This window comes from Neopsephotus bourkii, unplaced genomic scaffold (genome assembly GCF_033783945.1).
Source record: "Neopsephotus bourkii isolate Nb327-2 ecotype Australia unplaced genomic scaffold, CSIRO-AGI_Nbou_v1 NB_1624, whole genome shotgun sequence".
NCBI classification, from domain to species: Eukaryota; Metazoa; Chordata; class Aves; order Psittaciformes; family Psittacidae; genus Neopsephotus; species Neopsephotus bourkii.
The window spans coordinates 154,415-182,274 of NW_026902099.1; the positions used below are offsets into that span (position 1 = coordinate 154,415).

The 27,860-nt window shown below is 37.1% G+C and overlaps 1 protein-coding gene and 1 long non-coding RNA gene across 3 annotated transcripts in view; both read right to left on the bottom strand.

The window, feature by feature from the left end:
- LOC133222823 (uncharacterized) overlaps nt 1-27,860 on the bottom strand; it is a 252,588-nt gene that overhangs the window by 5,820 nt on the left and 218,908 nt on the right. The gene's annotated exons all lie outside the window — the stretch shown is intronic.
- CERK (ceramide kinase) overlaps nt 1-27,860 on the bottom strand; it is a 37,264-nt gene that overhangs the window by 3,326 nt on the left and 6,078 nt on the right. The window contains exons 2-11 of one of the 2 annotated variants that reach the window (XM_061372890.1): nt 24,149-24,262; nt 22,890-23,012; nt 20,821-20,946; nt 20,237-20,300; nt 16,867-17,012; nt 9,152-9,226; nt 7,511-7,663; nt 6,625-6,730; nt 4,231-4,301; nt 65-264 (exon numbers count right to left, since the gene is read on the bottom strand). In XM_061372890.1, coding sequence (XP_061228874.1) covers nt 65-264; nt 4,231-4,301; nt 6,625-6,730; nt 7,511-7,663; nt 9,152-9,226; nt 16,867-17,012; nt 20,237-20,300; nt 20,821-20,946; nt 22,890-23,012; nt 24,149-24,262 — 1,178 coding nt within the window. Of the gene's footprint in view, nt 1-64; nt 268-4,230; nt 4,302-6,624; nt 6,731-7,510; nt 7,664-9,151; nt 9,227-16,866; nt 17,013-20,236; nt 20,301-20,820; nt 20,947-22,889; nt 23,013-24,148; nt 24,263-27,860 lie in introns of both variants that reach the window. The other variant, XM_061372889.1, reaches the window with a different exon arrangement.

The following is a 27,860-nucleotide window of genomic DNA, read 5'->3' on the forward strand; positions in this document are numbered from 1 at the left end:
ACGAATATCAATATTTACAACTTAGACTGACACCAGAGAATTCATTGCCAAAGGGAATACATACCTGATCATCTTGGTTTGTATGTCTGACAAGATACCGTAGAAAATCAAATCTTGAGCATTTACGAACTAGAATGAGGTCAGCTGAACCGTCTGCCAAATGAGCTGCTGGTGAAAGACCTTTCGGACTTCGTGGACAGGCACAGCTCATATTTACTGCATTAATCGCTAGAAATTTCCCTTTAATAATCTTCCATTCTTCTTCTTCTGAAACACATCAATAAAGGCATGGAGAGAGGTTATGATTTGATCTACTCAGAAGAACACTAAGAAGCAACTAATGTTGGCAGCTTACAAATTTAAACTGCTCATATTCATGTACTGTCAATAAATATCTAAAACTGCATTTTTTTTAAATAAATTTATTTTTCATATACTAACAGAGCAAGATTCTTTCTCCTTTCACAGACTGTGATTATCTACTAAAACTGATCACCGTTTCTGACATATGAACATCAAATCTAGAATCGGTGCTATTTGGGTAGTCTGTTTCGACCCCAATCCCGAATGTCTGAAGAGTAATACTATTAACAGAGTTGAACTTTCCTGTGCATAAATCTTTACAAATTTCTGGAAACCAGTACAAAAGTCTGTTAGAGATCAGACCTAAACCAGGAGGCAGAGGAATTTTCTAGAACAAAGAAACAGTGGCAGGCACTGCACAGAGTTGTCCTCTAACCTGTATTTTCTTGAATATGGATAAAAACAGATTAGAAAACACCTTTGCATGCTTATATTACACATAATCACCTTCCTCACTGCAAAAAGAAAAAGCCAAGAAGCAGCCATAACACTCCTATTCCCCTCTCAATATGAGTGGATGTAGATAATTCAAACAAACAATTCCACAGCAGTCATGACTGCAGAATAGCCTTTGAAGCTATGTGCAGTTCTAAGACTGGAGTTCAGGAGTGAAGTGCCATTGCGGATGATGGGGGTAAAATTCAGGACTTAACTAAAGTTGTTTATATAAGCTTATTAAAGTTTAACCATGAAAAAAAAAGCAAGGTTGAGGTTTTGAGGCATATTAACTGGTATGGACTTAGTAATGTAATGTTATTCAGTTCCCCACATCTGGGTTACCTTATAATTATCGTCAAGGTGCTTCTCTGATGGGACTATATATGACATTTATGGTATATATTTCATGCACTGAAATTCTGCTGTTCTTTACGGTCTTAGTTTTAGGAACTTTACATGTACTTTAAAGAATCAGTTTTTACAACTGTCAAGGTAACTGAACCTAAAGCCTATGATGCATTCATTTTGAATTGATCTCTTCCAAGCTTTATGCACCACTAAAAGAAGAAAAAAATAAGAAGAAAAAAAAAGTTTGAAAAGTATGCTGCATTTGTTCTTTGCTCTTTGAACTTTACTTGCTTCCTTGAATTTTTATTCACTGGAACTTCTTACTATATACACTTCAGCAACAAAACCAAGAAAAACAGAACTCTGGGAAAAATAGAGCAGGATTATAATGTGACAAAAGACTTAAAGGAACCCAAAACCTTCCATCTACGCTATCCTCTCTATCTCCTGACAAACCAAACAGTAACAGCAAGAAAAAAAAAAAAAAAGCAGCTCTTGAGTTCAACATTTTCACATCAATAGCCAGAGTGGTTTTAGAATTGCTTGCTTTACTGCTGTTCTTTTTATGTTGCTTTCAAACAGTACAATACAGAAAGGAATAATTTAAAATCATATTCAAAAGGTGTATCTTAAGAGAGATGAGAAAAACTTAAATGTCAAACTACAGAACTACTTTGTTCGGGCTGTAGGCAAATGACGAGGCCCTGCTCGGAGATGAAGGTAACTGAACAGAACATAAGAAACGACTACAACTGGAAACATCTATGTCCAGAACTATACAAGTGCTTATTTACAAGTTCTCTGATACACAACAAAATAACACAACACCCTTTACTGATAAATCCTTTTGTTGTTTATCTGAGAATCATCATGAATTTAGTCTACAGCATGCTACACGTTAACTTTTAAGTTATGCTCACTGTAATAAATAAGCCTCAAATCACCTAAGGGAGAATGCTTATGAATGTCACTGTAATAGCTTGTTTTCACCTGGTGGGAAGAGTACCATACAGTATACATTTCAGTATGTTAATAAAAAAAAAAAAAAAAAGCTTTACCGTTCCAGTAAGAATCAAGTCAGGATATTTATCACATTTTAAATGACCAGCTGCTTTCGTAAGCATTCAGTGGGGTGCATCACTGTAATAGCACAAATAACTCACCAAAAATATCCTTCATACAATAGAGCAATCATAAGCTCATTTCAACTATCTATTGTGTATAAATACATGGCAAGTTGCTGAAATCAGCATCAAGTACTAAGTGTTTACTCAGCACATACACATAGACTTCAGCACAATACCAAGAAATATGCACAGTGACAGCCAATGCAAGCATCCTTCTAAACTTACCTAAATTGTACACAAACCAAGTACACAATGAGAGAGTCAACCAACACAGCGTGCTGAGTAAAAAGCTTGTCTGAGGGGGTGATTTAAAATCGTTTTCATTGCAAATCAAGAGTAGCTGACTGTTACTGTTTGCTTACCAGTACTAAACAGAGAAGAGACTGGACTGCAAAAAAAGCCAGCCAGCAGAAGTAAAATGGATTTAAGTAAACAATATCCTACATAATTATCTGTTTAATGTCTTGGGCAATGCTGGCTAAAGCAGTCTTGATGGCTTGATAATCTGTGGCTTTCTCCTGCCTGGGCTCCATCAAAGCAAACAAAACGGCAGATTTAAAAACCAAACCAAACAATCCTCCCCCCCAAAAAACAATAACAAAAAAACCTCCACAAACAAAAGGAAAAAGCTTGGTAATTCTGAACTACAGGTATGTCTCAAAAAGACAGGATTGGTTTTTTTTCCCCTTACCAAAACCCCTACTATCACATTTAGTTCTTAGGAAAACATTATGTAAAGCAATTTCTTTAGCTAAATCTAGGCATAAATTAAAACAACTCAAGAAACACTGCAATCTGCCCATCTGCTGACTACATCAAAGATCTAAAAGCAGTAGCTGGGATAGAAATACTATATATAAGCATGTGTAACAGGAATTCAAGTTGGCATAAAAATCTATATACTGTCTTTATGGTGCCAATGAATCTCTATAGTATGATGATACTTTCTTTGCTAACAGTCTTTGCTAACCTGGCAAAGACACTGTGCAAAAATAACTGTAATTATAAGAATCCAGGTCATAAGGGCCAATGGTTGTGTCAAGAAAATTACAGGTTTAGGCACTGGGCTTTACAAGAAAAGAAAAAATAGAGTAAAGGCAGAAGCAAGCACCCATGGAAAGGCTTCCTGCTGTTTAATGAAGGGTTTATCTGAGATGACAAACTTGGATCAGAAGCAAAATTCAGCCAACTGAATCTGTATCTTACTTCAGCAAGGCCACAAGTTCTCCCCATTAGGACACAGTAGTCAGACAAAGATACAACCAGGAAGATGACAGCACAGAATCCAGTATATTGACAGTTGTTTTAATAAAAGGAACAAAGAGTTCTGCCTATAAAAAAAAGAATCCCTGGAAGTGTAGGCAGAAGCTGGAACAAAAGGAAAAAAAGAGAGTAAGGATAACACAACAAGAGAAAGAGGAGAGAAATCTTATCATTTATGCTGAGTATTGGTGGGGTATAGTACAGCAATACTTCAGGACACTAGATTGTTATTAGTTGTCTAAGTTCACTGCCTCCCATTTTCTTATTAAACAGCTTTCCATAGGGTGACTTTTGCACTGGAAAACACAAATTTTTAAACCTGATCTATTCTAAAAGCTGTCTTAATGAACTGCTTCCTTCTGTACTGCCTCACAGTTTAGGGTTGAGCCCTTCTCTCAAAAAGAACACAGAGTCCTAGCTCACAAAATATACCTTATGTGAGGAAGAGAGACCAAACCCATCAAAATATACAAGTGACCAGTACAATTTATCAGAATTTTCTGAGTTTTGGATGGAGAAGACACCTTTTATTTTTTTTCCACATATTTACATGTATTTTTCTTCAACTTAAAGAAACAATGTAAACTCACAATAGTTAAAAAACCCAAACCACACACACACACTTGAACTGATATATTCTGAAAAACAACAATTTGTATATTACACTATCGTGCTTTTTCTGGCAAATTACCTTCATGCTTTAATCCACACTGCTTCTGCTGCTGTGCCAGCTGTTGCTCACTTTTCTTGCAAATGTAACATCTGAAAACAAAAATAACACTCAGTTCCTGAAAACAGAATTATTACTCAGTTCAACTTTTTTGTTTTTCCCAATCATTGCAAGATCTCCCTACCCCAAGATGCAGCATGGCCAGCTGTCCAACCTAGGAGGCTGGCCTTCTTTGCAGCATGGACACAAAAGGTACAGCTTAATCAGATACAGCTGCTGTCCACCAGGATCCCAAAGTTCTTTTCAGCAGAGCTGCCTTCCGTGCCAGTCAGTAGTATTCCATCAGCCTATTCACCCATGATGTTTACCTCTTCTGAGCTTCAGCAGGTTCCTATTGGCCATTTCTTCAGCCAAGGGGCCTCAGAATGGCAGCCCTGACTTTCAACATGTCAACCACTCTTCCCAATCTGGTACCATCCATAAAACTGCTGAGTGTGCACTCTCTGCCACCATCCCAGTCCCTGATAGTGATATTGCACAGTATTAGCCCCAGTACTGGTCCCCAAGGAGCACCATTAATAATCAGCTGCCAACTGGTCTTGGTCCTCACAACCATTCTAACAATCTTCCCAGTTCTCTACCCATCCACTAATCTAGACCACATCTCAACATTTTGGTTTTAAGAATACTACAGGAAACAGTACCAAAGGCCTTGATAAAGTTATGTAACACCTACCATTTCACACTCATCCACAGGCCTTTGGTATCTGTAAGTACCTGTAAAGCCTCGGGGAAGACAACATCAGTGGAAAGTGGGATAAAGGAGCAATTTTCTATTACTTTTCCCTGTCTTTTTATTACTAGGTACCCCACACTACTAAGCAGCAAGCCCACAGGTCCTTTAGCCTTTAGCTTTGATTGCTATACTTCTATAATCCCTTTGTAAGAAGTAACACCCTTCACATGCCTCACTGATTTCAATTCCACCTGAGCTTTGGCTTTGTCAGCTCCATCCCTGTGTGTTTAGGCTATGTCTCTGGTTTCTTCCAAAGTAAACCATTCCACTTGCCCCTTCTCTTTACTTCTCAGATACTTGCTCATTCATATTGGTTTTCTATCAATCATTCTTATTCAAGTTTCTGCATATCAAAATGGGCTGCTCTCCTGCTTTGAGAAATTACCAGCTCTCTTGGGACTCTGTCCTCTGGGGCAGTCTCCCATGGAATCTTGCCAAGATTCCTGAATAAACCAAAATCTGCTCTCCGAAAGTTCAGAACTGCAACTCTTCTTTTTGTCTTGCTTACTTCTCTCAGGATTTTAGACTCTGTAATCTCCCAGTCACCGCTGCCCCCAATTTTCACATCCCCTTTTCTGTAACAAGACCAGCAGAGCACTTGTCCTGGTCAACTTGCCAATCACCTGCACGATCACTGCCATCACCACACTCCAGAATACTTCTAAATGGCTTGTACCCAGCCCTATTTCCCTTCCAACAATTAGCAGGATGTATAAAATCCCACATGAGGAAACAGGCACTCCTTACTCTCTGACTGAGACCTGGATACAGCTTTCTCCCTCTGGAGTTTCTCCTGCATCAAGGCACCAGATGGATCAGAATAGTTCATTCAGCTAGTACTGGAGACCTTGATCTGCAGTATGTCATAGCACTAACACAGCAGAATCTCAACAACTTCCATGTAGTTTCTGGCCAAAGATTCTGGCTCCTTGGTATCCTGCTGTTGCATTTGCTGCTGTAACAACTACTATATCTCTGATAGATACCTTCACATATAAAGAGGAATAATAAATACTGCTGCATAATTTCAAGCACGTGAAAGCAAAGAGAAAGGAAGGAACACTGGGAGATTGAGGTAGGTTCCCTGGTTGAAGAAACAAGTGAAGAATAACACATAATTTATACAGCATTGTAGCTGTCTATAAAAAGAGTGCTAAACAGGGTGATTACTGAGGACATATCCTCAGGACAAGCCATGCCAGCTGTTGTCGTGGCACCAAAACAACCACCAAAATTGCTAGATCCAATTACAGTGTGAACATTTGAGAACATCTGAATAATTATTTCTATTTGTAGAAGCCATGAGGCATCCAGACATTAAATTTATAAACACTAACACAGCATAGTACCCTCAGCACCTTGTAACTGGGTACCATGCTGTTATACTGGGCACTGTTCTTCATTTAAAATTGTGGGAGGAGAGGAAACAGCTAACAAAGTCTTACTACATTTTACATGTTTACCTAATAACATGGTGCTCTCTTTAATAATGTCAATAAAGCTTTTTTACAAGCTTGTATCTTTCAGAGTAAGCGTTCTGATATTAGAAACAACATTTCTGTGACACCTATTTATGTACAGGCTGCATGTCAGATATTCAGAGTTAAACAGTAGCCTACCCTGTTCTGCAGGTATATTTATCTCGTGGAGATCCCAGTGTGCGTTTTGCTGGTTGAAATGAAATTGTTCCTTCATAGTAATGATGAGTAAGAAAGGTCTTGAAGCCTATATATATATGTAAAAAAAATATTAAGCAGCATTACATCATTATAAATCCACATTGCAAACACCTCTGCATACACAGAATCATAGAATGGTTTGGGTTCAAAGGGACCTTCATGAGAGCCGAGTAGAGGGGCAGAATCACCTCCCTCAACCTGCTGGTCACACTCCTTTTGATGCAGCCTCCTCAACTTTCTAAAATTTGCCTACAGTGCCATTACTACTCAACATCTTTAAAAGCCAACTAACATTTTAGCTATATATCACTATCAAATTTTAAAATTGGCCTAATAGTACTAAAATTCTGCTTTTGCACCTTCTTTCCCTAACACAAGACAAATCATAGAAGGCAAAAAATAATCTCCAGTAGTATAGAATTTATCCAAATATTGGCTAACTAGGCTAAACCGCTCACCTCTATGATTAGTGCTAGAAGAACAAAATTAACAATTCATTCCATCACCTGAATGTCCAAAACAGAGGGGTTCTTAACTTTAACAAAGAATGTCAAAATGATTAGTACAGAAGAGATACTACTTCTTAGGTAGATATCACTAGGTCACATATATTCAACACAACTTCAAGGAGCGCATTATAAATGTTGTCCCAAAAGTTATGAACCTCTACATAATGTGATCCAATGTACATGGTCCTACAAGGAGGTTAAAATCATGTTCAGTCTGTTTCTGATGTTTAAGGGCTTCAGAGGTTGGTTTGGAGAGAACATCAACTGCTCTGATATGTTTATGTGCTGACGAAAAATGCAATAATGACACAAGTTACCTGAGTAGTCATATCTCATTGGACCCATCCACCGCTTCTTTTCACTATCTTTTAATACATCTCCATAAAAACCGTAACCCAGCAATGACACAAAATACTTCAAAAATGTGTTGTTATGATGTACAGAACAGACATCCAGAGGCTGACAGTCACCTACGAAAGTGAGAAGTGCAAGGTTGTATTTTGCAGCTGCAAACATGATAGTAACTTTAATGTTACAAAACCTAAAAAAATTTAAAATTTATGTCATATATGTCATATATCTTGCTTACACATGCAGAAAGGGAAAATAATTTTTAATACTAATTTCAGTAATATTTAAAAAGCATTACACACTAAGTGAGAAGAGGTCAAAATGCTAAAAATTTATAAGGAAGAATATATATTCATTTACAATGTAGCAGTAAGTGGGGATGTTATGGATGGGATCAAAGTGATCTATACATTTACCAGATACTACTTAATCCTGTATGTCATTCTATGAGATGATAAGTCATGCTATCAGAGGATAATTCAATTTGGAAGGGGCCTTAGGAGGTTCCTCATCAAACCTCTCACTCCAAGCAAGTTCAGTTATGACATCAGATCAGGTTATGTAGGGCTTACCCAGTCAAGTCCTGAAAATCCCTAAGAACAAGACATATATCACCTCTTGATGTCCTCATAAGGTAAGCTTTGGAGTGGTAGTGGGTTTGGGTGGGGTTGGTGGGTGTGTATATTTACGTCTAATAATCCAACTAAAGTCTATCCATCTCTCTAAACCTAGCCCAATGGCCTAAACTCTCCATAGGCTGGACAGAGTTAACCGTAAGTTAGTAATAGAGAAGCACATGTGTAAACTTGTGCAATACAGTTCCTAAACCTGTAACTGTTAAGCATACAAGCGATAATGAAATAATAGTCATTAATGCTTACACATCATCATCTGAACTGAAGACTACCTTACACAACTTTTCAAATTCAGTATTAACAACTGAGCGAGTATGGTTCTTCAGCATGTGGCAGATAGGATGGACTGAATAAGCCAAGCTGCCTTCCTCAGCCCTCGTGCAGTTCAGGTCCTCCATTACTAGAGGACTTTGAGAAGTGGCAATGTTAGCATCTCTAATGATGACAACATGTCAAAAAACGTTTACTGAAGAGTAATTGTTTTCTTCCCTAGATCCTCCTCAAATATATGACTTACAGATAGTAAAAATGGGAAATTATCAGCTAATTCCAGGCAAGCAGAAGCCGTATTTCTAACTTGGCATGGAAGCACTGAATTGCACAGGACAACTGGGGAACTAGTACAAAACGCAACTATTCAAGTGTACATGCACTTGTCATAGCTTTCTTTAAGAGAAAAGAGAGAGAAAGAAAGAAAAAGCATGCAATAACTTACACTGCTTATTGTATTTTACTGTTATTTTCAAAAGTGTGCGAGAATGCCAGAAAACTTCAGCACCAGATATAAAGCTTCAAAACATTATGATCCCATGAAAACAATGAATTACAGTGGAGAAAGCAATTTATTTTTAACCTCCTGTATCCAAATCGCTTAAATAGCAGACAAAAATGTTATATTTCAACTCAGACATTATGTTCAAATAGGCTATTCTCACCATTTTCATACCAAAACAGTGAACTATAATCACCCACCTACAATAATATGAAGAGCTGATGTCACTGGATCAGAAATGCCAATAGTTGAATAGCATATGCAGTCTGTTGATCCTGAAAAATAAACAACTAGAGATTAATTAATACCCTTCAAAACAAGTTATTATTGGCACAGTTCTCCAAACTAGAGCACTACGGTCCTTTGGCTTGCCCCTTTATATTTTATGGAACTAAGTAAATACAAGGATACCAATACTATGAATTAAAAGGTACCTTTCCTTCTCCCCCTCGATAAGTAGAGCTGTTTCTCTCCACAGCAAGTACAATTTTCACTACATAAACAATAAATATATAGCAGTTAGTGAAGGGAATAAGTTAATTCACATTAAAAAAATTAAAAAAACAGGATTACATTACAGCTTTTATAGCAGTTAAGGGTGGAGGGGAAGGAAGGCATATGCTGATTCTCCTTTCCTCAAGATTTTTTAGTCATTGAGATCTCATTAAAAGAAATTGACTGATAGCCTGGTTTTGGGGTGAAAGATCTAAATTCCAGGCTGCCAATACCCTCTCCTCCTCCAGCTGCATCTTAAACCAGAAACTCCCTCTTAGTTCTATTATTTGAAAATTAGCAAATACTTGCATTCAGTACTTAGTTTATAGATAGGTGAGCAAAGTGGATAGAGATATGCCTTTACAGTCTTGAACAAAAGACCTACAAGAAGAAAGGGGTGAAGCTTTAGATTTCACTTATATTCTGTCTTTGTAAATAACTACCTGCAGGCAACTCTGCAGCCAGTACATCCATTCAGTATTTTAGGTGCTGGTTAGAGACAGGAAATTCTCCCTGATCCCTACAAAAAGCAGTCTAAGAGCATACGTAGGGTTCTGATTTCTGCTCTGCAGCAGGGACTTGCAAGTTAGGGCCAGACATACCAGAGCACATTCGTTGCACTACCTAACTCCAAATTCATCCCATCCCTTCCCTGAAATTTAATTTCTTTAAAGCCAAGGCTAGATATCAGAAAACAAAGTTACTTTGTCCACATACAGGTTCTCAGATTTGCTACTAATATACTAGCTGAAGAGCAGCTCAGATACAGCATACTTCATTTCTGAGGCCTAATCAAACTGAAATAGAAAACTAAAAGTGGAGGAATGAACAACTATTTAAAATGCACTTTTAGTTCTTTCTCGCATTGAAAACAGTCAGGGCATATATAGTTGTCAACAGGAGCAAAGAAAATCCTTTCCCCTCCAACTCTCCAGAAACAGACAACATATCCCCTACCAGAGAAGGGCATTGAGGGAAGCTTCTATCAACCAAATGTATGCTCCCTACAAGGCTGAGGTTCAAAATGGTGCAAGTGGACCACTACAAGTATATGCTGTTGCACAGGAAATGGGTACTCCAATTTCTCTCAGTATTGCAATAGAAAAGGTACTCAGATGATGTTATTATGCCACATTTGGAGTTTTATAGCCAAAAATATTCAGTAGAGTTCAGATACTGAAGCTATGCTTTACTGCCATTTTTTTCAGTTTCATTTTGCCTTCTACACTTGTGAATTTCCATTAAGCAGAAAAAAATATCTCACTACTTTTGAAAAGAAAAAATAAATCAATATAAAATAGCCACTAGAAATAGCCACTAAAAGGTCCGACCTGAACTTTTACAACATTTCATCCAACTTTTATCATTTCGTCAAGACCTGTTTGCATTCTGCTTTTAGAATTACCTTCAGTCACATTTGTCTTCATGTAAGCAAAATTTCCACAGTCTTACACTATAGAATCATAGAATAGTTAGGGTTGGAAAGGACCTTAAGATCATCTAGTTCCAACCCTCCTGCCATGGGCAGGGACACCCTGCCAGGTAGGAGAAGAGGGGGGATTCACTCAAGCTACATTTTAAACTGAAGGCTTACTTCCCTGTAGTATTCTGTAGTCAATTAAAAGCTCATTTATCTGTTGGGCAATTTTATAGAACTTATTTTTATTTCTATTTGTTAACTGGCAAGGGAGGGCTAAAGTTAGATCTGAAGTCTGAAATTAATTCCGAGATTCTAAATAGGAGGCTGGGGAAGACACCAACAGTGTTCAACAACTGCCAAATCATTCCTCTTTCCCAGATGTGCCAGTGGAGTACCAAGTACAAGCAGTAAAATACTGGGGTTTTTTCTCTCTCAGGGCTGGTAGTATGCAGCAACAAAACCAGCATCATTCCTTACGTACATACTAATAGAATATAACTGGTTGTAACACTACACCAAGCATAAATCTAACAGCACTAGTTTAAGGGTCACTAAAATGTTCATTATGACTAAAGATTTGTATCTCTTTGAATACTTCAAAACCAAACAGGAATTCTAGACCAATAGGTGGGTCTTGAATACCCTACAGGCTCTAATACCTGTAGTGACCAGATACCCCCTGCTAAAACATGGATTTAGATGCTCATCTCACCTGCAGACACGTAAACATAAGCAAGAAAAATTGAGTATCAATTTCAAATTGCAACTCACCCTAAAGGAAGTCTGCAGATTACTCTGCTTGGCTTCCAGCTGCTACTCTAGCACAACAGTTGTCTTGCCTAGGGCTAGTGCATTGCAATGATAGTGGCACCGTATCACCACATATGGATAGCTGAATCCCAAACTAAATGTCCAAACTCTCCCACCTAAAGAAAGCTCTCATGCCAGGTATTTTGGTATTAAGAGCTTACTGAAAATATGAAGTGTGTAGAGGGCATACTGACTAGCCTTTATTAAAATATGTATAACTCCTTTGAATCTTTACCATTTATTATGCATACTAGAGCCCAGTTTCATTACCCATTTTAGCCAAAGTCTGTCTGTTATTAGGAGTTATCACAGAGCCACATAGCTCTTTATAGGCAAGCTCTTCTACATCTTTTCCCTCCCCAAACTTAAACACTATTTTTTTTAAACAAATCAATTTAGTAATTTAAAAATTATCAAGGAAACCCTTCCTTTTAATCATAAGGAGAAATGACAGAGATATGTATTTAAAATATTAAACAGTATGTACTCCCCACAAACCATTTTTGCAAGATTAAAGAAACCAAAGTGATGGACTGCACTACACAGAATACACCACAGCTAAATCACCAGACTTCCCCTTTGCATGCAAATACTGCTAGCTATTTGTGAGTAGACAAGTTACAATAACAGGTGCTCGGATACCACCTCACTAGCTTTAGTCATAGAACGACCAAAGCGATAAGCAAAATCTGATGATTTACTGGTTGTACAAAGAGTTCATGCTGTTGATGCTGCAGACAAACCTCTTCCCACCCCATCCCCCCCAAAAAACCCCCACCCAAAATCAACCAACCAAAAAAACAAACTCCAAAACAAAACCACCAAACAAAAACAGAACCCCCAAAGTGTTAGAATTGCTAAACTGAAAAATTATTAAACCAGAACACACACATGCTGTGGGCTTCAAGGATTCTTTTGTGTGCTTTTATTGATGGACAACTGGAAGCACTAAACTGAGCATATGACAGAAGCAATCCAGCTAGATATTGATGCTATAGAAAAGAGTAAATTTAGTAAAGAAATAAGTACTTTTAGTGCTCTGTATGAGATACCCTTGACAAGGGCAGGTGCTTCCACAACACAAACAGAATCCTCAGAGATAAATTAGTATGGCAACAGGATTCTGTACTGCAAACAGGTAGAATTACTTTGATGGGGGTCGCATACATTTGAAATATTTTTGTGAAATCAGAATCCATGCAGTCACCTCACAGATGAAATACCAGACGAGTCACGCTAATGACTGAGTAACCGCATGCTCTTGAGCACGCAGCATTGAGGATTTTGAAAAAAATCCATATGGTGACTTTTCACAGTATCACAGTATCACAGTATCACAGACTTTTCTGGGAAGTGACTTTCAAATGACAAGGATCTGACACATTAAAAAGTAAGAGAGGAAGCTGCTGTTACAGGGATAGATGAATGGCCTGAGTGTACAGTCATGGCCCTACTCAGAGTTTGTACACCTTCCTGTGCTGTCTTTAGTATTCTCAACTTCTACAGCCACGCATCAACGTGCTGATTATAACTACACTGCATGCTTCAATCCATTAGAGTTTATACCTTGATCACAATGAAAACGAGGATCTGGATACACGACATGGCTAATACAGTATATCAATTAACACTTTGTATCTACACTTCACTCCATATTCCCTAGTGCAAGGAAGATCTTCCCCCTACCCATAGGGTAGACTTGCAGACTTATTTGTTTTTTGAAGAACAAATGCGTTAATAATATGCCACAGCACAGATTGAAGGAGATGCCTCCTGAGATTACAAGAGTATTTAATCCAACCCAGGCTCTTTTACTAAAGAGTCCTCCAGCAGCAGCTGACAGCTTTGTCCTCCTGTTCTGTGCTGAGTTTAGTGACAAGAACAAATTACTTCCGCTTGCTCCAGAGAGCATAATTTTAAAACTCAAACATGTGGATGAAACCTCAGTACCATGTGTCATAAGAGAAATGATTTTCTGTTTTCAAATTCTATAGAGGCACTCTACCATTCTGAATGCAGTAAAGAAACCGTGGCTGAATGTGCTTTTAAGGCTAGATGACACTAAGAGGAAGTAATAACTAAACAGAAGTTTTTGTAGGTGTGCTGACTTGTGGTTACCACATCACAATGCAAAATTTTGTTAGGTTGCTACAACCTCTAAGTACTTTTAACAGCAAATCTGTTTACAACAGCACTCAGTCAATTTACACTGGCAGATTAGAAGACTGGCTGCAACTAAGAGAAGTTCGGAAGTTAAAACTACTATTTGAGTAAAAGCTTTATTCATGCCAATAAAAACACAAGTTATTTCATAAAAATGTACCATAAAACACAAGAATAAATGATACTTTTTAACCAGGAAACACACTAAAGAAAGATACACATTTGTTCAAGGAAAAGAAAAGAGGGCCAAGGAGGGTTTGCTCCAGAAAGTCAGTCATGAATTAGAAGTAGCATCCAACATTAATATGGAAAAAAGCCTGCACAAGGGGATTCTGCTTATGAAACAGAGCCAATTACTCAGAAATGTTTATATAGATGAGAGCTTTTTAACATTAAATCTCTTTCATTTGTAATTTCAAGCCTTTGTGTAAGTAAATTGACAATTTCTGAGCAAAGATTAAGTCTGCTGAACTGTTAGCTTGAATACAGACACTGTTTAATCACAATCGCAAACCACAACCTGCTATGCTTCTGTTAACACAGCTTGACATTAGGAAATAAATGATAAAAAAGAAAAGGGAAAACCACCAGTCAGTGCCACCTTACCTGAGGCTCCTGTCCTCACTGAACTTATTCTCTGAACTATGGGTTTGTTTTCAATATCTATTAATGAGATCTTAGGATTTTTAGAAAAAGGTTGGTTATAAAGGACTAAAAAGAGCATCATGGATGAAATCTTTCTAAAAGCATGATTTATATTTCATTATTCCTTTTGACTTGCTGTATTTAAGGACTGTCAGTTTAGTTTAAAAAAATAAAATAAAAAAAGTAGTTTTTAAGGATCTCACTCACTTTGGAACAGACTTCTTACACTAGCCAGGGAGCTACATGATCTGTTGGGGTCAACACACAGTCAGAGCTCCATTACATCAAGCAACTATAAACTGAGAACAGCTTCACCAAGGACTGGAAAAAACCCCTCTTGCTGACTTCCTGACCATCTGCAATGCATGGGTTTGGCTATTTCATATGCAATTAAGGTCCCTGTGATGACTACATGTGTTAAGAAAGAGTTAAGATTTGTTCAGTGATTTGACTCCCTTTTTCAGTAAACATTTTCCCATATTTTCAGTAATGGATCATTTTAAATATTGTACAATATACAAACAGATGAAGATATGTATTATCCTCTGTACCTCCAGAAACTTAATTAATTATCAGAACTTCAGCTTGGAGAAAATACTTGAAACACAGCACTGATTACAAGGCTGCACCTCATGTTAGTTCAAGGAAAGAAGCATGCAGTATACATTCAATAGCAAACAGCTACAATGGACAAAGCAGACAAATACTGAAGTATGTAAGAGAAGAAAGTGACTTAATACATGTCAGCCATACTAAAATATCAGTGAAGATCATACATTTTGGTTGTGTCCAGAAAAAATGCGTTAAAAAATTGTTGAAAAACAAGGTTACTCTTTCAATTTTAACATGCTTATAGTTAATTTCCTAAATCCAAGGAAACAGATCTTAATACTGACGTTCTGTTTTTTCAATTGTATCCTTTTATGGTCTCTAATATCGCAAGTAGGCAAAATCTTCTGAAATCAACCATGTAAGCAAAGAGCTTTAGTCCAAGAACTTTGCCCAAATAATGGAAACAAAGGATACAGCACTTCAAACTCTATGCTTGTTAAGGTTACTATACAAACTGATTTTAATACAAAGCTTTAAAAAACAAAATCAGAATATACTTATATATAGTAAATGCCATAAAGAACCCTTAGTGTGCTACCTTAAAAGCAGAATGAAAAAGTGTAAGGGGATATCCACGTTGGAACTTTTAGGTATCTAACTCTTGTTATATCGCAAGCAGAAAGGGTTAAGCTTCTTCCAAACAACAATTCAGACTATTTGGGTTGGGGTACATTCTTCACAAAGATACAAGTATAAAATTAGTCACCTAAAGCCTGAGGGTACAAATATACTATTTCACTTGGTGTATTTTTATAATCTGTGCTAAATTTTCTCATAAAGTCTGCGTTATAGTTCTAGTCAGAAGCTCATAATGTTTATTTCATATCACAGGTTTTTAATTCAAATCCCAAGCATCTCACAAGAAAGAGAACGGGATAGAAAAGACACTGAACTGTCCATTTGTCTTCACAGAGTCCTCAGAACTGCAGATGCTATTAATGAGCTGCAACAATGAATCCAGTCATGGAAAAGAGTCATCTTGTAAGTTCATTCTTTGAGGAATCTTTAGGGACCAATTGGGCAGGGTGAAGTAACACCCGAGACACCAAATTTAACAAGACTGATACAAAGAGTGTCTATGATCAATAAAATTGTAAGTTTATTTCCAAAGATACAAATTTCAAGGATGAGTTTGCTCAAATGCCTCTCAATGACAATAGTCAGGACTGTCTGAAAAATCAGCTGACATGGACATGGAGAACTGTGAAGATACAGCACCTCTAAAAAGGGGCAGAAACTGCAGCTTAGTTTGGAACCTGAGGGCTCTTCCTCAGACATAGCTGCCCTTTGATTTCTGTGATGACAACGGGAAGTGGGGAAGAGAGAGAGAGGAAACGTTAGCAGTTTTTGGAGTTTGCCAGACTAGTGGGAGGTTCTCAGGACAATTCTAACTAAATCTGTGGAGCACTTGGAACTGGAGAAATACTTACCAGGTAAGTCTCTGTTTAGCAGATTTCACTCAATATGTTCAGATAAGCAAAGGTACTACTTTCAACAACTTATCCTGTATTAACACACACTAAGCCATACACACTCAAAAGAAGTAGCAATTAAATTCTAAAGTTGCACATTAAGATTATTTCCTTTACAAAATACCCCTCCCAAATAAAATGGCATGTGATCAATAATTATACCAGGATACAAACAGTTTAGCTATGTGTCTCCATGGAATATCATTGCTCATATCTTCCGCCTAAATTCAAGGAGTTATGAATAAGAAGAAATTTCAAGAATAAATGAATAACAAACTGAAAGTTAACCCTTTCTTACCAGCAGGAATTATGCCAATCCTTACATTGCACTGGACTAATGGTGCTTTGGGATTATTTTGATCTATGCCAGAGTCCTTCTGCATTCTTCCAATGAGACCATGCATCACTTCACTGAACATGCCGTCCCCACCAACACAAACAACACTGCCAGGAAACACAAATTAGAATGCACACTAACAGTCAATAAACAACACAGCAAGTGTTCTACTTAGGGCATGCACTGGGCACATCAAAAATAGCTGGTCTATTCTTCTCTTCCTTTTTAATGTGATATAGTTGCCTACAGTCAACTTGGCAGTTACAATCAAGCTACACAACTGCAAGGCACCTACACGTGTCTGTAATGGTAGAAAAAAAAATGTTGGAATGCAACCTAGTATCTTTATCCTCTATTGCTGTGTGCAGACAGACAAGGATCAGTGGAAATTCACTATACAAGGGAAACACTGAACAGGACTGTACGTACAGTTTTCCAAGTAAATAAAATGGAAATAGCATACATTTACTAATAGTGAAAAATTAAGCTAATATTTGTGGCTTCAGGCAGAAGTATACACTATTAATTTAATAGGGGATATATAGTATATAAAAGTCAAAAACCAGAAAACTGCATGCTTGCATTCTCTTCTGAACATGCTGAGAGCCCAAACAGACAGAAGTCCTGTATATCTACACAACCACCCATAGTGAAACGCAGCGTTCTATCTGCTACCAAAAGCAAAACTTCGTTTTGCAAACTTAATTCAGGTCAGAGCTGATGCAGCAGCTACACAGATCCACAATATGTTAAAGCTCAGCAGAGAGTCCACAGCCAAGCAAAAGCTAGGAAGTAAAAGACTATTTTACAGCAATATACATTTCATGCACAATAATCAAATGGACACCATGAACTCCAAAAACATAAACTATTTCAACTACATTTGAAAGGCACACATGATAAATCCAAAGTTACACAGGTAGTCCCCAGCACACGTGTTTAGGAATGCTTACTGTTATCTATAGCAATCATTTTCAGTGCATAAGCCAATACTTACTCTTCCACATAGTCAGCAACAGACATTGCAGAATGAGCACTTGTTCATAGGACAGGTTAGTTTATTTAGTTTTTAAGTATTGATGATTTAAGTCTACTTATTATTGTATTTTCAGCAGAAGCTTGAAAAACCCCAGTCATTTTTTCATGAATGGGGAGGACAGTCTTAAAAATACACTGTCCAATTCTGAGTCAAGACCTAAGAGACTGGGAGAGAAGGAAGAAAACGATGTTTTTCATTTTTATAATGAATTTATAATCTCATTGCTTAACTACATTATTCCTCAGTTTTAGACTGTCTCATCTTTCTCTGCAGACTCTAAGAAAGGTTGAGTGGACAAAAATTTCCATGTCAGAACACTACTGAGACAATACTGACCTTGAACTATCTATAACAAATACTATATCCAGGCTCAGAGATGACAGTATTAATGTCTAGACCTATCAGATAAAGAAGTTCACATACACAATATCAGCATGACCAAACTCAAAGCAAAAAAATCAGATGTGAAATGCATGCACATGAAAGCCCCTAGCAAAGAACTACTGTAAGAGTGATCTTCTTAGAGCAATTCTTACATTCTGGTTTTATTTTTCTAATGGACTAGCATTTCAGTTTTTAGACAGATGGTAACAGTAAACTACATATGCTAAAAGACCTCAGGAGAGCCCACAAGAAAAATGAGTTTTAAAAGATCTATGATCCCTTCTAATCTCAACCATTCTGTGAACTAATTCAAAAGCTAGGAAAAAGAAAACCCCAACCTGAAACAGTTTTAGAAAGGCTTGTGCAGTAGGTATATGGGTAAGGAAGTGATTCATACATGCCAGACTTACTCTAAATATGGACAATACCTGCATAATATTACAGCGTGCTGTAGTTCTATACAGCAATGTATGAAAACCTGCTATATTGCAACTGAATGAATATTTGAAGTAACTGTCTTTGAAGAGAAGCTGTTCTGTCACTGGGCCATTAGATCAGTACACTTTGGAGATTCTTTGGAGATTAAATGAAGAAACTCATCACTGAATGACAAGAAAGAGCCAATCTAAGAAAATTGTTGAACAACAATTAGATGTAGGAATCCAAAGAAGCTCTTCCTGTACATGTAAGGAGTCAGTCAAACTTGGAGAAATGTGTATTTATGAAGTGCAGACATTTTTAAAACCTTCCATATAGCTATGTGATCTGTTATTTAAAAAGTAGTATTAATACAAGAACTCCTTCCCAACATCACTGTTCACAACAGGAACACACTTACACGTGATGGACAAAAACTAGGCTTGGAAAGACAGGTTGTAGGTCCCAAGCTAACTGCCATTAAGGCCTAAACTGAGGATGGAAGAATAATGAGATTCTAAAAAGATGCAGTGCTCTGGCCAATTGTTAAGCTCAGTCGTGTTAGAAAGACCAAACCCCACCCCTCAGAAAGGGGGGAGAGCAGTCTAGGAACAAAGCCTGTAAATGTAGTTTCTTACTTCCACAATTTATCAACATCATGCCCTCATCCGACTTCTATAATGCAGATAGATCTGCTCCCCCAATAAAAGTACTCTGAAAAGATACAGTGTATTTCATTTTTGCAACTTACCAGTTTAAATGTACCTGTCAACAAGCACAACAAAGTACTATTTTTATATTCTCTAGTTATAACAACTTAACCACATGGGTTCTCCATACATTTGCATGATTTTCCAGCTATGTAACTTGGTTTGTGTCATGAACTGGAAGCTGAATAACTAGCTTATTTATTAAAATACTCTGCTTCTACAGGAGATTTAATAATGGAATGCAATTTCACAATTCAATTAGGTCTTCTTTAAAACAGTAGTTCCACAATAGAACAAACACAAATCCAAATTACATAGCCATTATTTGAACAGTCCTATATAGCAAGAGGAACTATCTGAAGCTTTTATAAACAGTTCCTGGTTTTCATACACAGGCTGAATGCTACTAATGCAGTGTTCTGGACTCATGTATATATCAAGATCACCTTTGCCACAAAACATTTCAGGGTAGCTTTAGGGCTATCAGCAAATGCTCAACTTGTGGACAAGCAGAATTAATCTTATATTCATCTTCTGAACACAGATCTCATGAAAGTTTTGTTATACTACACTTGAAAACAGTGTGTTGAACAGGTTTACTGAAACAGTTTAGTTTTCCTTTGATACTCCTTAATGTGGATCTTCTATGGAAAGGTAGATGCCTCAGAATTTTCAGCTGTTGCAATAAACTATCAGCAATGAAGGCTACTTTTATAAATTAGATATAGGAACAGATCACAGAATATATCGACTAGAAAAAAAGGCAAGTGAGGTTACTTACCCATCATATTTATTAATATTAACTTCAAGTAGATTGTCCTTAGCATGGTTAGCATGTTCAGTTACTATGAAGAAATAAACACATTAAAAATGATATATAAATAAAATGATGTATAATATAGAAATTTTATTATGATTCTATTCATAATGATTCTATTACCAATGTGACCAACAGCTTGCCCATAAAATGTATTTCAAAGGACTGTGTGCCAAGTAAAGATCTGAAAGACACACTCACTGCAGTACATGTGAAAAAATATTTCATTACAATACTCTGCAAATGAAAACTGTTTTTAACAGTAAAACTGGAAGAGAGAAAAAAGCATCATATAAATGAAGAGCTCAAATAGCTCAGAAGTACCAGAAGTTTTAGTTTAGTAAGCAGAAAATTGATATAAGGCTGACATTTTCTGGCTAGCTATGCTTTAATTTGAAAACAGTCCCCCCCCCACCACTTGGGTTCATTTTCTTAGTAAGAAAAGGTAAATAAGAAAAGGTAAGAAACAGAAAGAACTTCAGGTACCCAGACGTGTTTTAAAGAGTTCATATTGTGTTTATTAATAAATTAAAATATTCATCACTCACTAACAACATCAGTGGAGATAGAAGCCAAACTGAAGAGTGGAGCAACTTTCTGTTCATAAATCCTCTTCCCTTGTCGTTTTCCTCCATAAGGATTAATATACACAAGCAACTGCTTTGGTCTAGATTCTGCAGTATGGAAAAATATTACAATACGCTACTTCTGTGCACAAAACAAATTTAACAAGCTATACAAAACCAAACCTGTAAACATCAGAGTGAACACAGCACACTGACCTTTTATAACTCTTTATTAACAATTGCAACTCTATAAATCTTTACCGAAGTGCTATAAAACCTGCTTCATCTATCCTCTTTATTATACTGAGGATATTGACAACATTAAACACGTTGGTGAGAAGACACAAGGTGAAATTCAGAATAATTTCATCTGAGCATGTCTTGCATTCTTAATTGTTATTCTAGCAGAACTTTCCCACTAAATTACATTTGTATCACATGCATACAAGACAAAAGGCAAACCAAAGGCAGCAATAGTGTTTTTTGGCACTGGTGAGTGAAGCACACATAGAAATGCTTTTACATTAATTCATTTAAACAACATTCTTGGCTTTTGTAATATAGATAGTGTCCTTAACATGGGAAGGAAATATCTCACAAACTACATATTGCACAGCAAGTTCTTGCCTTATACTGTGTAAGCCCTTCCCTCCAGAAACCACCTTTGATACTGTTATCTCAAGTTTGTCCAAGTAGTTATGGATTTACATTGATGGTAGCAATGAAAACAATTACTACACCTCTTTACTAACAGACACACAAAATTGTAATGCTTCCTGCACCTAGGGAGCCTTCATTTTTTTTGATAGAGCACAAAGACCTGTTAACACGTTCGCATTTCCTCAGGTAGAATTCAAATAATTATTTAAAAAGAAAGAATAAGCCAGCACACCTACATAAGAAATCTAGAATGTTTGAAAGGCTTAAAGCTGCCACACATCCAAAGCACCATTCACCCTCTCTGGGAACCTGTTACCTTCTCTGAAATAGTTTGATACCAATAGAATGAACACTTGCACTCAAACAGAGATGACTGCCCAGGCCACATCTCTCACAGGTGTACTAAATTGGTGAGCAAACCCCATTTTTAATAATATTTTACTATAAGAGAGATACTAATGTTCTTGATTTGCATACATTACATGAGGTAAAATGCATGCTTACAATACCTGTTCAAAAGAACATCTATTATTAAACATACATTTTTTGTATGTGAGCCTTAAGTACTTGCTTGAGTCACATCGTAGGTGTTCTTGTACCCAGTCTCTTCTCCAGCTCTGTGTCTCAGATGGTTCTCAGGCCTATGCTGTAGGTAGCTTACCTATAGTCCCACCTCCACCTTCTGCTGCTCCCATCTGGCCCCCCTGGATGGACCCGCTTACCTCATCTGAGCAGCAAATCTGACCCACTGCTACTCCCATCCCTGCTCCACCCACCCTGCTCAGATACAGTGGGACTGCATGCTGGATGGCGAAGGCATTGCCTGTGGTGTGGTCATCCTTGATCTTCATTCTATCCTGCCACTCTCTGACATCTATCAAGGTATCTCTCAGGAATAACTCCTGCAAACTCCTTTTAGCATTACGAGAAGTAGCTGTCCAAGAGTCCCAGAAATGATTAATGGGAGCTCTTACTGCAGCACATTGTTGATGAGAGAGACTGGAAAGGTTAGACAGACACACAAAAAGCCACCCATAAATCTTACAGTTGCTACAATCCTTCTCCTCATATCTCTGGAGTACCTCAAATCTCTAAGCTTACATCTGCCCTTTACTTCTTTTATTTAAAGCCTCTGCTAAGCCTCCGATGTGTCCTTATTTTGTGAAAATAACTTTCAACTGAGCAAAACTGTAAGATACCTGTAGTCTTGACTGATTATAGAGTAAAACACTGCACAACTTAGCAAATATGCGAGATACAAAAGCAGTGATGAGAAGAACAAGACACTTCAACTCTCAGCTCCCTCAACTGCAGATACATCAGAATAATAGCAACTGAGATACAAGCCTGTAAAATGATGCTGAAAATGTTAGCATTTTAGTCAAACTTACTCTGCATTTCAAGTAATTCTTTCAGTGCCTGTATCCACTGATTACACAAGTGCTCATCAGCACACCAAAATGTCACATCACTGCACCGCCAGCGGTGATTTCGGGCTTTCTTCACATAATACACTGTTGAAATTAAAAAAAGAAAAAAGAAAAAAAAACTTGGTACAATGAGGCAGCTCTATGAAATGACCAACAGATTTCTGAGAAACAGCCAAAATATCTGTCTTTGGAAAGAAGTGGTAATTAACCCCCCACCACACGTTTCTGCAAATGACAAAAGCGTTTAGAATGTGAACAGGATATCTGTAAAAAGTCATAATGAAAACACTGCTCTAGGTCATTACCTTGCAGCAGGGTCTCAAACATAAACTTCTTTTAAAACCAAATATGATCCATTTTCCACAAACTAATTATAGACATAACATAAAAGTTCACTGAGCTTATGTATTATTTTACCCGTATTAAAGTCTACAATGTCTACATAATATAAATTGCCGTAAGCTTAAGAGACCTAGCCAAAACTGTCACATCCACTCCCATGTAACCCACAGGGTGAATTTAATTTTATAAAGCTGAAATTTAAGGAGAAAAAAGAAAAATTTAGAGTTTTCTCGTGCATTAAGTACTAGGCTGGTGAGACAAGAAGCACCCTTATCTCTCCATCTACAGTATCAGCAATCATTGTTACTGAAGGACTAAGTGTGATCAAAGTACTCCACAATATAAAGTTTTGGCATGGGAGCAACCACATTTGCCCCAGCTTTGCAGCACAGAAGTCACCACTCTTTCCCCAAGACAAACAGAAATCTATTTCTGGCACTTGATTTTAAGAATGCAGTCAATACTACAGCGAAAGTTTTCACGCACAAATTCTGAACCCAAACATTAAAACCACAAACATGTAGGACTCATTTTTCCAGCCTCTCTTGATTTTCTAATCAAGTAGCACAAAGCCAGTGTGTTGCTGCAGTCATTCAGTGGCTAAAATGTAGATGTTTGGACTTTACTAAAGAACTAAACCCAGCATGTGCTCTTAAAGGAAGGGGTTTATTCTCCAAAATAAGGAGCTTTAGATGTAAACGGGCAGATGCGGTTTTGTTTGTTTGTGGGGGGTTTGGTTGGGCTTTTTTTTAATGTTTTCTGTTTGGTTTGGGTGGGGTATGTGGTGTTGTTTCATTGTTTTTTTCTGGGGTGTTATTTGTTTGGGTTTGGTTTTTTTTTGGGGGGGGGGAAGGGGTGTATTTAACTATTTGCCTTACCTGTGAAAGCATGTGGCTTTCCCATTTTTTGCCATTTGCCACTATTTCGTTGTTTCTTGTTAAGTTCTGTTTCTTCTACAGCAATGATCTCCGAGGTTGGTACAAAAAAGTTTTCTGTACAAACACAAGACCTCACACATTAACATCTTAAAATAGCACCAGATTATTTCTACACGCAATATGTTATAGACATAAAATTAGAGTAGTTGCTCAATAAGCAAAACCAAGAGCAAAAGTAGTAATTTGTTGAGTATTTTCAATTTCCTTCTGCCTTTTGTCAAAGCACATAATTCATAAGCACCTATGAACTACATCAACTAATATTTCAAATGTCTATGATTTCTCAGAAAATCAAGTTTTCTGAGTATAAAAACTTTTTGCATGAAGCCAAAATCCAGCAACTAATGAAATTGACCCTTCAATGACACCTAGTCCAGATATCTGACATCAAACAGCATAAGAGGTTTCAAAGACTGCGAACTAAATCTAGTGCAGAGATACTACAGGGACTTGTATTCTCAAGCAACTAGTTGGCTTATGAAAGAAGGGCATTCACATATGAATTCTTAATACTTTAAGTCCCACTAAGCTTTTAAACTTTAAGGCCTCCTAAGGAGCAAGTTCTAGATATTATGTTTAGGTACTGCTAAGTGTATTTCTCTTACATCAAATTCAAAACTATTGTTTTTCAGAATTACAGGCCTCTTGCTCTTATACTGTGAAAGAATTTCCTCTACCCTCACTCTTTTTTCTTCTAATAGTCCCTCATACCTTCTCAGTCTTCTTAACTCCTGACAAACTGAGGATTTTGTCTCATTTTCATTATCAATTTCAAAATTTCTCTGCTTTTTCCTTAACTCAAAAAAAAAAAAGCAGAACTGAAAACACATGCTTTGCATTTATGTACAAATGAGCACTCTGTGTATACATACACATGTATAAAACTTAAGTTACTTAAGATTACATTACTAAAATAATGTCTTATATATTAACAATTTATCTACCTGTATGTGAGAAAAACAAGTATAGAGAATCACAGATATAAAGAGATATTAAATACATAAAATACAGCACTAATACTGCCATTACCAAGTTTTATCCTACATTTCATCTTCCTCCCTATTTTGCAGAAGCACCCCAGTGGTGGGGAGAAATATAAAACAAAGAGAAAAACCTCCTAAGCTCTTCACAGTGCTGACCACAATTCATTTGCCACTAGTTCAGCTTTTTCCTGCCCTATTTGTTTTAGTCAACACAGTTGTTACCTATTATAATGTCTATTGACATGTCATGGATTTCACACACAAGGTGGTGTTTTCTTTTTCTTTACAAGTGTTTCAATATTTGATTTGATTTGTATTCCTTTAGGGATTTTATCTTCCCACAGGGTTTTAGTTTGATTCATAAATGTAGCCTCCAAACTTTGCACTAGGGTCTTTTAGGAATCTGACTGTATTCAAATGTTTTAACTACTCACAAAACTAGTTATGGCTTATAATTCTATTTATCATATTTGCAGCATGATGGGGAAATGCAGCAGTCACAGAATGTCTTTATAAAAATCCAACAGCAGAAATGAACTTAATAAAAACATTTAACTTGTATTCAGTTATCGGTATCATACACATACACATGTAAGACAGTATCAAGTATTTAATACTGGATAGTAACAGTTAATTTCTCTTCCTAACATTCAGGGAAAAGGTCTGCTGTTGGCTCTCAATGTGATTACCCACCTATCCATTTATCAGAGTTAAAAAGTACAGAACAGGGATGGAACAATAAGTTAAGGGAAGGGAGCACGTTCTTTAACCTTTCTTTCCCAGAACTGCTTCTAGTACTCATTTTTCTACTGGCTACGCTGCCTATCCATATGCTACAAGACAAAAGAAAGCTTGTTGCATTTATAAAGATTGCACTTAGGTGATAACTCATTCTGTCATTGCTCACAGATTGCTACAAAACTGAAACTAGATTTATATCAAAATTTAAATGACAATGCCCTAATGACCAACTTGGTAAATAGCACTATGTATTGGACACTCAGTAGCACGTGTGCTAGAAGCAGCTACAGAAGTCATTGTTTTATTAGGGAGTTTCTGTACAATAGAGAAAGCTGTCCAACTGTACAGATAGCAAATAGATTGAAAAGTACTTCCAAATCTGTATCACTAAAAGCATTTTTGTGGAGTACTTATTTTAGCACATATCACACAGCTTATATTAACAACCCTAGACCTTGAAACCACTTCTACTAAGTTCTCCTAATTTGTCAGATGTGCTCTCCCTCTGACAGTCGCATGACTGGAAGTTCTGCTTTTCCAGTAAATCTCTTCGCAGATGCACCAAAAAAAGCAAAGAAGAAAAGTTTTTGTTAAATATGTGCCTTTTTTCATATATTATTATTATTATAAGCCACAGGAGATACATATCTGAAAAAAATAAACCCCAGACTGGGGGTGGGAGCAGTGACACACCAAAACAAGGAAAAAGAAACAAAAAAGGAACAAAACAAAAGCAAAGCACAGACTGATCCCACCTTCCCCCTCTAAATCTTTGGGCTTGGTAGCAATTCAAGATGTTTCTGTTCTATGAATATCGGCTGTGCCAGCTGTGGGCCCCTGCTACTTGGCACTGCACAAGTATCAAGCAACTTCACTGCCCCACCAGCATACTCCAATCTTCAGGCAGTCAAAAACACACACTACTTAACAGAGTAATCACAGAGGGCCAAAAGATGCAAGGCTTTCTCAAATACAAACATGTTATTCAGAACATTCTCTACAGCTTATAAAAACAAATCTGAATGCAGTGGCATTTGTGTTTGGATAGAGCTCAAGAATTTCTATCAGTCCAAATATGACTATCACTATTTGACTTAGTGCTATGCAGTAAGTCAAAACACATTGTTTAATCAGAAAGCAAATCGACAACTTAGCTGCCCCCTGCCCCTTTTTTTTCCCCAGACAGGAAAAGTTTCCATTGCAAAGAAATCAAATAGAAGCCTTAAATACAAGAAATCTTGCTTCTACGAACACAATGCCCCCATCTGTCATTTAATTACCAAAACATGCCCCATAAAATAGTAGGTCTCTCCCACCCTCTTTTGAAAGGTCAACAAGTTTCACATATGTACTAATGTCCTTTCACATACCTACTCTTGCAGCATTTACCCTATTATCAGGTAGCATAAGCCACTTCTTTCACTGATGTATAAAAATGCTCACTTCACCTTGACAAGTTTCTCCCAAAACATGGAAAAATCTTATTGCCACATTAACAGCAACAAAAAAATGGTACTTAGACCAGAACTACTAGATCAACATTAATGAAAAAAGTTGAAAAGTGGGCTCAGAACCATACCACATAAAGAATTTCACTCAGCTCAGCACAATATATTCAACCAAGCAGCACACAAAAGTTCCTAGATAAAACTCCAGATGAAATACCATGCCATTTTCAACATACACATCTAGATTCAAGAGACTGAATTTTGTGCTCAGAAATACTGAAGTACATATTAATTTTCTTAAACTATCTCCAAGATCTTGACACATTTTTATGTTTCGATGTCTCACCTTGCCCAATGTCTAACATATGCACTGTACTAAAGATGACGATTTGTCCAACCAAAGCAGATGGATGAAGGAGCATGGCAAAAAGATAAAATAATTAAAAACCCAAAAGACACACTAGACAGGTGACAGTCTTT